The sequence below is a fragment of the Apteryx rowi genome, unplaced genomic scaffold (assembly GCF_003343035.1).
Source record: "Apteryx rowi isolate R43461 unplaced genomic scaffold, aptRow1 scaffold_22, whole genome shotgun sequence".
Lineage (NCBI taxonomy): Eukaryota > Metazoa > Chordata > Aves > Apterygiformes > Apterygidae > Apteryx > Apteryx rowi.
The window spans coordinates 2,624,387-2,638,066 of NW_020448530.1; the positions used below are offsets into that span (position 1 = coordinate 2,624,387).

Sequence of the window (13,680 nt, forward strand, 5' to 3'; positions counted from 1 at the left end):
AGACTGAGGCCAAAAACCTTGATAATTAAAAGGAATGTCATATATGACACCACATTCAGAAGATGGAGAGGAAGGTGCATGATTTCCAGTAGGAGCTTGAAGAAGAAAATAAGGGAAGAATATCTGCATTGAATCTACTTGGCTTTCTAAAACTGAAACTAAGACTACTTGGAAACATTATGTGTATTCTAACGATATCTTAAAGTCCAAACTTGAGTAGGATCTATTAAGTTGTAAATTGTTTGTGAGAGGCATTATCTTTATATCTATACAGAGCAGAGGTCTCATATGGGCCATTAGATATTACTGTAAATGGGCACTGTACTCAGTTTACCGGATCCTGGATTTGTCCTGGATTGGCTAGACACCACCTGCCCCATTCACTCCCTCTTGCGTTAAGGGCTACCTGAAGTTTCCTGAATGGAGAACTTTTTTTTTTTTAATTATTATGCTTATCTTTTCTCAAGTATAATAAGAGTTCACAAAGCAATTGCTAAGAACCTTGATAGGGAAGTCTGTTACCGTCTGTGTGAGGAAAAGCTTCTTTCATACAAGGCCAAGTTATTAAACAAGGTAATTTTCCAGAAGAATAGACTCAATAGGTCATGAATGTCTGTCTACCAGCTACTGCTTTTTGAATGGATTTAGATCAACACCTGATGCATCTTGAAAACTTTCCAGAAAAAAGCAGGTCCTAAAATAGTTGCAGATACTACACTATGAAACCACAAGTTTCACGTAAGGTTGGAATTAGGTTTCTTTTAGGCAAGAAGGTGGGTCTATTTTTAGTGCTCTTTCACAAGTAAGATCTTTTCTGTGTCTGGAAAGATTATGCTCAAAAGGGATCAGATTTTGTGGATTGACCTTTGAGGCAGAGCTGCAAGTTTCACCTGGTCAAAGTATTCACTCAAAAGGGCACCCAGTCTTGAACTAAGCAAGTGGAGGAGGCCCAGAACTGGGACCAACAACATACTGTGTTATTATAATATGCAGTGTGTAATTACAACTTACATCACTACTTTAAAGAAGTGTTCTCAGCTAACAAAGGTTAACTGTAACAAAAATAATTCAGGCAGTTTTTGTACACACACTCCCCCTACTACATTAAAAACTTAACAGACATTACTCTCCTCCTCATTATCTGCAGAATAAGTTACATGAAGTCAAATGACTTCTTGATCTTCAAAATCTTAGATTTAGTTTCTTATATCTTTCATTTCAAGACATTTTCTGCAATTCTCAAATACATTCTGAATTCCTCCTCAATTTATCRGCATTCTTCCCAACCTGTGGGCACCAAAGCCAGAGTTACTATTCAAGTACTGATTCCATCCCTGCTACACAGATGTGACTTTCATTGTTTGAATAGGCCCGAATTCCAGATCTTCAGTTCTCTATCAAACATCCTCCAGATATAAGAAGAGAGGAAGTAGTGAGAAGAAGCAGTCAGGTATACAACCTTTTCCAGTACCTGGAGAAGTGATAGGTCAAGTCACATCTTAAATTCAGCTCTCATGTCTTTCTACCAATGACTTTGCATGCAAGTAAGTAATCCCAATTCTAAACCTTTCAACACAAATCAGCTTAATAAAAAATAAAACAGAGGATTTAAGAGCTTCTTCCTTCCACAGATGCTTGTCAAGAGACACGTTTCCTTTCTAATACCACAGCTTTAGGTCTTGCATCTTGCCCTTTACTTCAAACCACTACTAGCTTCTACAAGAACATGACAATCTTAACCAGAGTATAAAGGAAAGACTTAAATAAGATTCAGTAGATCTATGTTCAAGGAAACGGAGACCAACTGTTTAACCTAGCCGTGCTGTCAAATCATGAAAACCACAATATGCTTGCAGAATGTGTCGTACTGTTGCAAGATAAAAAACTTGGGACACTGTACAAAACAAAAAAGCTTGGGACACTGTACTGTAAAGCCTCCCTGCTTTTACAGGAAGAACCCCAATTGTTTGGCTGCTTTTCCCTAAGCTAGGTGCAGCACAAGAGCATGCAACATCACTGAGCACATGCTGGAGAGGTGTTACACCAGTTACAAAAATTAACATGTTGCTTAACATAGCAGTAGGAGAAACTGCATCCAGGATTTTATGATATACTCAGGCAACAGGTAAAGAAAGATACTTGGTCATCATACAGGTTACACAAATGAAAGACCACAYGTATAGAGGATATAGCACTTATATATAATTTTATGTATATAAAAAAAAAATGGGCTTTGTGGTAGGTAAGTGGCCTTGAAAGAGCTACTATTTGTTCTTTTATAACCCTCATTTATGAGCTTTGTTACACTCCCTTTGCCTTGCTGGCTGAATGCAAACAGATTTGTTCTTCAGACAGGCAGATATACAGGAAAGGCAAGTAAGTTCTTACATTCTCAGCATGAACTAATAAAAATATTGTGTACAATCAGAAGAGAACTCTGATTTCTTAAAGATTTGACTCATAGTACAAACTAATCTATACCAGTATCTTTATCTCAGCACAAAAACATATAGGAAGAGAAAAAAAAACACCTCAGAGTCTGAGAAATCTACCTGATCGCAGCTAATCAGAACATAAACCAAACGAACCTGCTCTTTTCCTTCAACACATGCTCCATACGTCCAACCAAGGTTAAAAAAAAAAAACAACCACACAACACACACACACACACCCAGCTTTCATATGTTAAAAAAAGAAAAAAGAGACGCTAAATGCCAGGAATAGTCAGTTTTTTCTGTATCGCCCCCCCCATTTAAATTCACTGAGTAGTATCAGTCCAAGCCATGACAGACTTCAGATCAGCTACCTACATAAACTAACAATTGTTTAAAAGATAAGTTTCCCCCAACTAAGTAATTTTTCCATCAACTCCATCAAGAGAGAAAAATAAACAGCAGAAATTACTCTTGAGAGAAGATCTGTGGCAAAAAGAATAATTGAGGAGTTCAAGTAAGAGGAGTGAAGGGGCTTTTTAGAATGCTTGTTCCACACAGCTACAGGGGCTCAACAAGCAAGTAAATACTTCATAAAGGACATTTTCATGTTGACTAAGCTGACTGACTTGAACTTGCATTTTCATGGGAGTGTAATCAAACTCAGAAGTCAGAAAAAGTCTTTTCCCCAAATAGCTTCTGGCAGGACAAGCTTCCAAAACAACTTCTGAGTTTATGTTTATGACTTAAAAAAAATCTAAAAAGTCTTCTGGGGGGTACTGAAAAGTGTTTGAGAGCACCACAAGCTAATTGTCTGAAAGAATCCAAGTGGGCTCCTAAACTCTAAGGTACACCAGTCTAGACCTGGTCTCAGGGTCATATAAATCAGTATTATCAGTTTCCTCCCTTTTCCCCAACTATTTTATGTGCTTGTGCCAAGACAAGTGCTTGTGCAACTGCACTGTGAAAGGGATCATGAAACTGATAAGGGTTAACATTAACTCAGGGAAGAGAGGTTAGTCTTAATCCTGGATCAGTTCATAAGATGATTCACTGCATGGTCCTACAGAACTTTGTGCCAGCACAAGCAGTGAAAGGTGCAGGCGAGACCATTTCAAAATTGCTCTAAATTATTGTTGCTATTAAAAGAAGCTATAGCATTAGCTGCAGCTTCTTACCAAAAAGTCTAAACTTGCTGGAGGTGATTCGAGACCTTTATATAACTTAGTCTTTTGTCCTTATTAAAATTTAGTAGTGATCTGGAATAAAACTTAAACCTAAGATAATACACTTTTTTCCACTAGTAAATAAGCCATCATTTGCTCCTGAGAATCCTTTTTAGTAGGAAAGGACCTAGTTGCACACCTTCATTCACACTCAGTCCTGCATTTCCACACCTTGCTTCATGATTTCCACACTTTTTCAAGCTGCTACTTGTGTATAGATAGAACCTGTTCCCAGCCTCAGGCCTCATTTTCTTCAATGACTAAAGCATTTACAAACCAAGTACTTGATGCATTAAGGGTCAGGAGGAGAAGATGAAACAACTGACTACACATCATTTGCCATCTTCCACTTCCATCTGCTCATTCTTCTCCCTGCCTTATTTAAGTACTGATAAGGATAGGAAAAAAAATAAAAAAATAAAAAACAAACCCACAACACATTACAGAATGCCATTAGGCTAAACAAAGAGCATTCATATTTAGGGTCACAAATCCATATAGACTCCATACAGTGTAAGAGCAGTAAATACATCCTTCTCTGCTCTTAGAAGTCTCTGACCCAAAACCTACAGTAAATATCAGTGAAGGGATACCTCAGTGTCCAAKTTTATGCATGTTTATTATATCTGTCTCAAACTTTACAAGTTGCAAGCTGCTGCTACACTTTTAGAGAAATAACCACTATTAGCTACAGGTCATCATCTGCTCACAACTAGGTCTAGAATTTAACTAGAAGTGCCACCAGCTCAAGAATACAGCAGATTCCCCTTCAACCTGCACTTCAACTGTTTCACCAACTCAGTTCAATAAAGACAAGCTGAGAGCATGCACTTCTATATTAAGGGAGCTATCATCTTTCCAAGACCTTATACATGCCTTTCAAGAAGGGCACATACTTAAGGTAAAGACAGTAGAAACATGCAAGTTATTAGAAATGCTCTTAATAGAACTGTTTCAGTTTAAAAAACCCTTCTGATATCTCATATAAAATATTCTTACTTTTGTGCCAGGTTTTACATGTGTGCACAAAAAAAATTGGTGTTTTTCTTGAATACGGACAAAGAGTCAAATACTTCACACAAGAATTAAGAGTTGCTTGTGCGCAACCTCTGCCTCCTTCAGTATATGATTGACCTGGTCCAGGCTTGTGAAGTAAAATAAGGAAACTGTTACTGAAGTACAGCTTATAGGAGGCTGTTTACTGTAAGTAGCTGAACAGGCCCCAGGTTAAATGCTAGCGCTACTTAGTATTACAAAAAGAAAAATAGCAGAATTAGAGTTGAGCAATACTTTGACATGTCATCATTAAACATACATTCCTCATTTTTAATGTCTCATTGATACCCTAGAGTTTGATTTGCAGAAGAGTTAAGCATTTTCATTTGCAGTTAACGTCAATGAACTAAGTTGTTAGGCTAGCACAGTGCTGCAGTACTTCACATTACACAAAGAAATATGGTCTGAGGCTTCTCAGATGGGCAGTCAAAATTAAGGAGAGTATCTTGTGTCTTTGTCTGCTCACTCTGAAGCAGAGATAATACCGCTCACTTCACAAGTGAGGTGTGAAGAGCTGCACAATAGGAAAAGAAAAATAGATTCCACAGTTAGGGTCTGAATAGCATGCCTGAATTGGGTCACAGACCCACAGATTAAACCAGCAGGAAACAGTAAATATTACAAAACTATTCAGAGCACCAGCCATCTCACACTGATAAGCAAGGATCTACTTGTGTCAACATGCTGGTAGTCAGGAACCTGACTTTCAGTTCCACTGAACATATTTACCAGAAGATCTGTGCTCCTTTTCCATAGTGCTGAAAATTGCCTACATGGTGGTCACCGGTTTTTATAAGTAAATAGTGTTATCAGACATCAAGCACTTGCCTACTGAAGAAGTCTCCCCAAATACTAGTATCTTGTTTTTGTTAGGAATCAGGAATCCTGAGAAGTCTTGACAGTTCTTTTTGATCCTTAAAATATTTTACCTCCCATGAAGAAAACAGGCTTTCCACTACTTGAAAATGAAGCTTTGTACATTTAAGATGATCATTAGAATACAAAAGCATCTCCTCAAACAGCAGGACCACTCACTGAAGTTTCACTTTTTCCCTTAGCAACCCTCACCCACCTTGCAAAACCATCCTAGTTTCAGTGGCTTAGTTCTGGCTCATGTACATTCTTGAATTTGGTGTGTATTTCTGAGTTATCTTAAACTACTTTGCATTTCACATTTACAAGTTATTTTGGCACATCCTTACCAGATTAATATTGTACGTTTTACATGTCAGATCATCCAAGCTCTGGTTCTGCAGCTTTTCTGTTATTAGTGTTACCATGGTAGTCGTTCCTTTTCCACCGCTCACACTGAAGTGTTGGAGGCTCTTCGGTGTCTTGTTTCAATACTCATGAGCCATTTCTGTTTTGGTTTAAAGTCTCAAGATTTATGCTTCCATCTTATTGCCAAAGTCTATTTCCAAATGCTGTCAATGTATCATGTCTGCTTTTCTGTAAAACTGGGGCAGAAAAAGAAAGTCAGAAACATTCTTGTGTACATCACAATTGCAGTGTTGTAATAACTGAACCATTTTGAACACATGGGTATGCGTGAGAGACCACTCGAAACATGACCAGTGTTGCTTAGCATTTCAGATTACAGGTCTCCTTTCCTGAAGCAATATTCCTAGTGAAATTTCATTGGTCACAACTTTTTAAAAGGGGGTAAGAATCATATTTATGCAGTAGAGAAGACATTTTCTGTTTTCCTACAATTAGACTGATTCTACCTAGGAACTTTATCTAAGGCAAAGATGCAAGTTTTCCCCTCATTTAAGCTACTAGTAAAGTCTTAGCTAGGTGAACTAGAACAGCCTATGGAGCATGCAAATACTTACCATACTGTTCTGTATGGTTAGCACTATTTGCCATTCTGAGAGAGATTCTACCCTTTTGTTTTGTCACTAGATCTTTCCCAAAAGAGAAGAGGAGCAGTAGGTAGCTCAAGCGCTATATCCACTCTCCAAATCTTTAACTACTTATTTAAAAAGCCACAGGAAATGTAATTGCTACCTGTCAGCAAACACCTGATCTTGAACTTGTAAGCAGGACAAATTAGCAGACATGCAAAAACATCATTGACAAAGGCTTAAATATCTTTATTCTGGGAGCAGCCGTTTAAATTGAAAGCATTAGGTTCACTAGCTGCCTCTGCCTGTCCTAAACACTTTCTATACAGATTTCTTTCTCTCCCTCTGTACCCTCAGCAACAGYAATCCTTGACTATTACAGTATTAGTCTTCACTGCCTGCTAAAAACAAAAATGCCTTCCCCCCCTCCCAAAACCCCACATACTATCAGCTGGTTACTTTTAGTACAGCAAGTGTTCTTCCTTACTAAACTCCAACTCATTCCTTCTCAGTTCTGAAGAAAATAAATAAAAATCAACTGCCAGTTTTCAAAGCCAAATCTACATTAGTATTAATGCTAATTTCTTCACACCACCTTTAAAAATACTCCTGTTCCCATACTTTGCTGTCCCTAGCTCATGCTGACCTGTGGTATGCATTAACCATTTTTGTTTATAACTTAAATTGGTCAAGTTTATTCAGGGACTGCACCTACCTTTATAGAATAAAAAATAAACAACAGACACATCCAGATACATCTGAGGTCAAACAAAACAAAGATCCTGGGGAAAAACATTTCTGATGCTAGCAATAAAAGTTTGCTTTAATTTGATAGGATTTAAAGTCTGCAATAAAAAGGAACAGCAGAAATCAAAATGAACATTGTGTAAAGTATTGTTTCTTTTACACACTGCTACTAATCAGCTGTTTAAATAACCAGTAGTAACAAAGAAAGTCACTTCAGTCCATGACCCAAGTTAAACCCATCTAAAAGTAAGATATTAAGAGTATTAATGGCAATGTCAGATTATCTTCTAAACCTGTTGCCTCTGAGTACATCCTCAAATATGATTTCATATGCTAACCCTATACTATTTCACCTTCACAGAAATCTTTTCTATAACACCTTYAGTAGCCCAAGAACTCTCAGAATCATAACTTCTGGCCACTTTTGTCCTCATTCTGGTATCTAGGTTCATTGCTACAAGACAGGATGCTCACAAGTGGTCAACAACCTTATAAGCAAGACTACCTAGACATCTGGAGGCTTCATTGGCCCGTTTCTACTGAATGTATCACGTCTTCCAGAAAAGCACCCAAAGATTTGAAATATTTACCAAATCCTGTCCTGAACTTAGATCATGTCACCTAGCCAGATGTCAAAATCACTCAAGTTCCATACACTCACTGCTAAAAATTACATATACCCTTTTCAACGTAAACATCTGCCATGGCAAAACACAATTCATGAAATGCTATGCCAGTTTAAGGGCAAGTGTGCAAAGAAAAAAACACTATTTAAAGTAGCACAATAAAAATGTAATGTACGGGGACTTGTCTTTTAAACATAATGAAGTTTGAACTAGATCTAGAAATCAAAAGAAAGGCTGACTGGAGGTCAGCAATTGTACATACACTGATGGCATCAAACTGAAAATAAACTGAAACCGAGTAACTTACTAACTCAGTAGAGAAACTTTCAGATTCATTTTAAGGTTTAAGATTTCTGTGACTAAGAGGGTACTATCAACACTGCTGATCTTTTCAGCCATTTCTTTACTTCCTCTTCTGCATAGAAGGGACACATAAGAATTTGAATGTTTCTCTACCAAGAAAGAAAATAAGCAAATCCAATAAAACTCAACGAGGAGGAGGAACAGACTTTTGGTCGGTGAACGGACTACTACAATGTAGTTATATTTTGCCTAGTTTCACTGAACAAATTTGAAGTCTGAATTATACAAACAAGAATAAGGAGAGAAAAGACAAGGATACTAGTCTTTAATGAAGCAAGACATTCAGTCACATGAGAGGGTAAAGGGAAGGAAAGACTTCACGATCACAGCAGCATTGCACTTTCAAAATCAAACTGATATGTACAATGATCATCCACATACTTATACCCTATTAGATATTGAAAATACTGCTTCAAGTTGCAACCACTGTGGTCTTTTCTGACAGCGTGTGTTCCAGGCTCTTCTGGAAAGGATTTCCAATCTCATCAAGAAAGGATTTCTTTAAATGTACGTATTTAAGGGATACATGGGATGGAGCACGTACCACAAGGATGAAAAAGTTGTATTAGCTACACAGGCCTTCCTATGAGCTCGCTACTGTTCATCCGATGAGGAAATTCCATTTTTCCATACCAGGCAAAGTCTAAAGTAGGAGTTCTCGCTCAGTTCAGAAGCGTGCTTTAGAAGTGAACGCCCTCCTCATCCTTCCTTAATGTGCTTTAGTTCACATCATGGACCAGCCCCATCCAAAAGGGATCCACTCTGAAATGAAACCAGAAGGTGCACTCCAGCCACTGTTGAGGGCAGTGTGCTGGACACCTAACTAATGCCAGTCTGAAGCAAGCCCCCATGATGTGCATATGCTGCAGGCATCAGTACTGTTTCACTCTACAAACCTGTTCCTACTGGGCCATGCCTCTTGCTAATAATGACATAAGTGATGTTTAAAAAGAAAAAAACAGATTCAAATGTTATCATAACCAGATTCTTATAAATGAAAGTTATTCTAGGTTGCAGTTCGATACATCTCAGCTGCCATGACTCTGCCATGCTCAACTGCCAACACATGTTCCTGTTTTCTTCTCTGGCTATTGTTACCCATTGTGGTATGCCAGCACAAACGTTTGTGCTACTACACAAGGAATTAGATCAAGGAATTTTTCTGGTTGGGAAAAAACATACAACACACTTCCTTTTGTTTTTAGTAAAGGTTGCTTTCCAGCTGGATCAGTTCCCCAGACTGGTTCGCTATGAAGAAATGAACACAAATGCTTATGCAGGCACCCTGTGGGAGGCTGGAGCTGCTGACTGAAGTCCCCATCTAACCATAGCTTCAAAAAGAAAAAAGCCACACAAGAAAGCTATTTGACACAAGCATTCCTCACACCGAGCCAAGCAGATTCTCCTATAATTAGGAATTAGATCTCCCATTCCAAAGTATATTTTCAGTTCATGCTCCTTTGACTAGTCAAACTGCTACAAGCTCACAGGGACCTGCAATCTCCCCTGCAGCCTCAGCACCTTACCTCCAAGAGACAAAAGTTTCATTCATTCCAGTTCACTCATTTATACTCTCCAAGGAATTGCTTCTCATCTTTGTTGATTAATATTGGCTGTTAGGACACAAGAGATTCTTAAGAGAGTCACTCAACTTCGCAATGCTGTTATTTTAAAACTTCACTAATATATTAACATATTGTCAAACCTTACAAGCTCTTGGCCCTCAGCACCTCCTAACTGCAAGTTCCATACATGACAGAAAAAAATTCCTCACAGTAGCTTCATTTTTTTGTTGTTTCCAGATCCACTGCTGCAGTTTGTATCTAATGTAGCCATAGAGATGGTAAGCTCTTCATTTTATGTACTTTTTCCACCAAGTTCTTTTCTTGGAATTGGTTAAAGGCAATCAGAATTCTTTTTCAATTTCTCCTTATCATGCCCTTTATGCTTATCAGGCTGAATCCCTCTCAAACTGCTTGGCACTTCAAACTAATTGGATTTTCCGTAATAGGCACCATTTGACCATCCTTGCTAGGGCATGTGGATCCCGCTGAACTTGCATTTCTTAAGCTGCCTCAGCTTCATGCCATGCTTCAGCATGGATCTTAGTGCAGTCGAGTTGTGCCTACTAGTCCAACTCCATCCCTGCTTCCTCTACAACCCGTAATGTAAGCGTACCCCAGGGATACACATCTTCACTGTCACCAAGTCTCTAAGTTGTTAGCAGCTGAGCAAGGCACACAAGCTCAAACACTAAGATCCTCCATGTCTTAAGGCAATAACAACACCTCTTTAAAAGAGCTGGACAAGGTCCTGGAAGATTATGGCCATCTTTCCTTAGCACATCATCCCTTATGGAGCCTGATTGGGTTAAAAAAAAGTGAGAAAGCTGAGCTATCCAAGATAAACATGCATAACAGACRACCATAGTCTCTCCCTGTGTTCTGGCAGAGACTTAATCTTATGGGGAATCCCATAAACTATGGGTGTGTTGGGGAAGCTATTTTTAGCTGCTGGAAGACAGGTTAAAAGTTAATCTAAAAGAATAAAATAAATGGAATATATAAAGAAAGCCTCCAAATGCAATAGCAAGCCAAAGCTAACACTTCTCACAGTTTGAGAATGAGCTCTGATGGAATCAGCATCACCATTATCTCCAATATAAAGCTTTATTCTATGACACAAATATTCTGAAATCTGAAGAAAGTTTAGATTTATTATTCCATCTCTATAGTACTACTAAAGAAATGAGGTTTTATTTCTTAAAGTACAGTTACAAGCAGTAATGCCTTTAAAATTTCTGCCAAAGGGCAGAGAGAGAGGAAAAGAAACACTCATGTCACAAATTCTGTATCATCTCAGTGATGTAACTGGGGTCTTTGGGGGAAGACTACTGAAACTATGGAAAACCCCCACCAGTTAAAGGATGGCAGGGACTCACCCAACTTAACAACCTTCTTTCAAAGTGATGAAGAGTTCTGATGAATAATATAAAGCCGATTCAAAAACCTCTTCTTGGCTCTAAAAGAACAAGGCAGCCAGAATCATTTCCAGCCCACTCTTCCTCCCCTGCATACTGCAGGACAAAATGTTCCATCAACAGTTCATCTCACTGGGGAAAAAAATTTACATTTGTTTTAAATACTTCTAACAATTTCTTCTCTGTTTTTGGAAGTTCCATCTTGGATAAAGAGGAAAAGATCACAAGATTTCAAACGATTTCCCCATAAAATGAATGTGAAGAGGTTTCTTGATTAAAAACAACTCCATAGTTCTGTCTAAGGGAYTAATATTACCCAGTAATAACAAGGTCCCTCTTCCCCATTTCTTCACATTATTTCCTACTCTTCACTTAGAGACGTACAGAAACCATATTACCAACAATCCCGTAAAGACTTACTTAGCCAGATTCCAACAGAAGAAAAGGATCAGCTGGAGTCAGAATTCCAATTCAGATAAGCAGGTCCTTTAAAAATATCATCTCTGCTCCAGCAAGCCAAAGCGCTGATCACTCCAGCAGTACTAATTCCAGATCTAGATAAATTTTGCTACTAGCCTCTAAATGGAAGACACCTTGATTTTTGCTTCCTGGCACTTTCTGCAGCATCCAGGAAGCATTTCAAAACTGAAACATCACACAGAACTGTTTAAGTTACACACCATTTTTTGCCTGTCTCATCCCGACTTAGTCTTGCTTCAAGCATAACTAGAAGACCAGCTTTTTACAAACTGCAAAACTAATACTTTTATCTGAGAAAGCTATACAGTACATTGCAAAATTCCATCTCCCAAATGGAAGTAGAACATTTTTCTTATAGAACTACCCATCTATTTACCATAACACTAAGAAGTTCAGAGGGTCTAAGCATTCCTCATAACATAAGTCTTATAATCAATTTTGAGCCCAGGAAGGTTCTTAATAGCAGACATTTGGACTCGATGCTTTTTAGCACTGATTACAGAGTGGTTATTCTGYAACCTTCCAGGATGCCAGCTGAAGTCTAACAATTAGAGCTTTAGAGTTTCCTGCAACTATAGAATGGTCCACCAATATTCTGGAGGATAGGTGCTAGAAAAATACTACTGATGGCAAAACACTTCTGTTTCCAGCTTGTTACAGTATCTTCTACTTCAGGGATCCTCACTTAACACAGTGAACTAGCACCCTGTTGTGCTGATGTTTTCTTAAGTTCTCTACAGAAAATTTAGAAGTTAATATATTAGACTAACAGAATTAATTTCTGATCTAAAGATGGGGGAAAAAAAGTAAGGTTTAAGTAGCTTGCATTCCACAGAAGTAGTTTCACAATTGTCTAGCAAATCCTGTTTAAATAGTAGATCCTCTCCATGAAGACTGCAAACCACACAAAATAAGGTAAGGTTTGACAACACTCCCTACACATGCTAGAATTGAAAATGAAGCCATAGAAGTTAGAACTAATATCTGCAGTTCAGAGATTCTTTTAAAGACTAAAAAGATATTTCTTGAACTACAGAATCTTTTAGCTTCTCCATGCAGAGCTTTCATAAGCCAGTTTTTATTAGAAGGAAACCTCAATATTATGAGGTGTTCAAGCTCGGATTAAGGTTGCCACAACATCAGAGAACTGCAAAAGGGGCAAGAAAAAAAATACACTGGAAGGCATCCTTTATATTAAGGGATAGACACTGGAGTTAAGTTTCTCAGATATTCCACAGGCTCAGGAAGCACAAGCAATATCAAGAGCTCAAAAGTTTCCACGGAAGAACAAACCTCACTTATTGTGCAAGACAGGATTATATTTCACTATTCTAAGGCTGACAAGCAAGGATTTGGCTTATTACCTTCAGTGATAGAACAGGATAAATACTAGGGCTGCTTGCCTTAGCTAAATGCAGAACATCACTATGGAACTCAGAACTTCACTGCCTGACCCTAAAGCACCATCATTTTAAGGACAGCAACTGGTCACTGAGACGGCTATGACAAAACAAACTGGTACCAAGAATAAGACTGCATCCTACGCATGCTTTAGCACTCCCCTATCTCCCACACTTCAGCTGTGAGAGTACCTGTGAGAAGAGAGCAAAGCCTAAACCACCAAATACAGCATTTGGACCCAGTTTTACTTGACAAAAAGGCAATGCACTATGGAAAATTGTTTGAATTCAGAAGGGAACAAACAGTATTCAGTTTTCTGATTGGAAAATGGACTTTGTTTTTCAAAGTCTTTCCTCCCRTGGGAGATGGAGAACACCTGCAAGCAGAAGCACCAGAGGTAAGCCAGGTAAGTGCCTGGCTTAAGATGGTGGCTTCCTGTTTGCAAATTCGCAGGCAGATGATGGACTGGGAAGAGGTTAAAGGTAATGTTTAATATAGAGATTTTAGTTCTTCAGATACAGA

At 38.4% G+C, this 13,680-nt stretch overlaps 1 protein-coding gene across 11 annotated transcripts in view; it reads right to left on the reverse strand.

Moving 5' to 3' along the window:
• Positions 1-13,680, reverse strand: part of FAM53A (family with sequence similarity 53 member A) — a 78,005-nt gene that overhangs the window by 49,127 nt on the left and 15,198 nt on the right. For 6 of the 11 annotated variants that reach the window (XM_026064530.1, XM_026064529.1, XM_026064522.1 and 3 more), the window contains exon 2: positions 5,917-6,171. In XM_026064530.1, coding sequence (XP_025920315.1) covers positions 5,917-5,994 — 78 coding nt within the window. In that variant the 5' untranslated portion in view covers positions 5,995-6,171. Of the gene's footprint in view, positions 1-5,916; positions 6,172-7,276; positions 7,407-8,841; positions 9,060-9,823; positions 9,911-13,680 lie in introns of those variants that run through there. The other 5 variants (XM_026064523.1, XM_026064526.1, XM_026064520.1 and 2 more) reach the window with 5 other exon arrangements.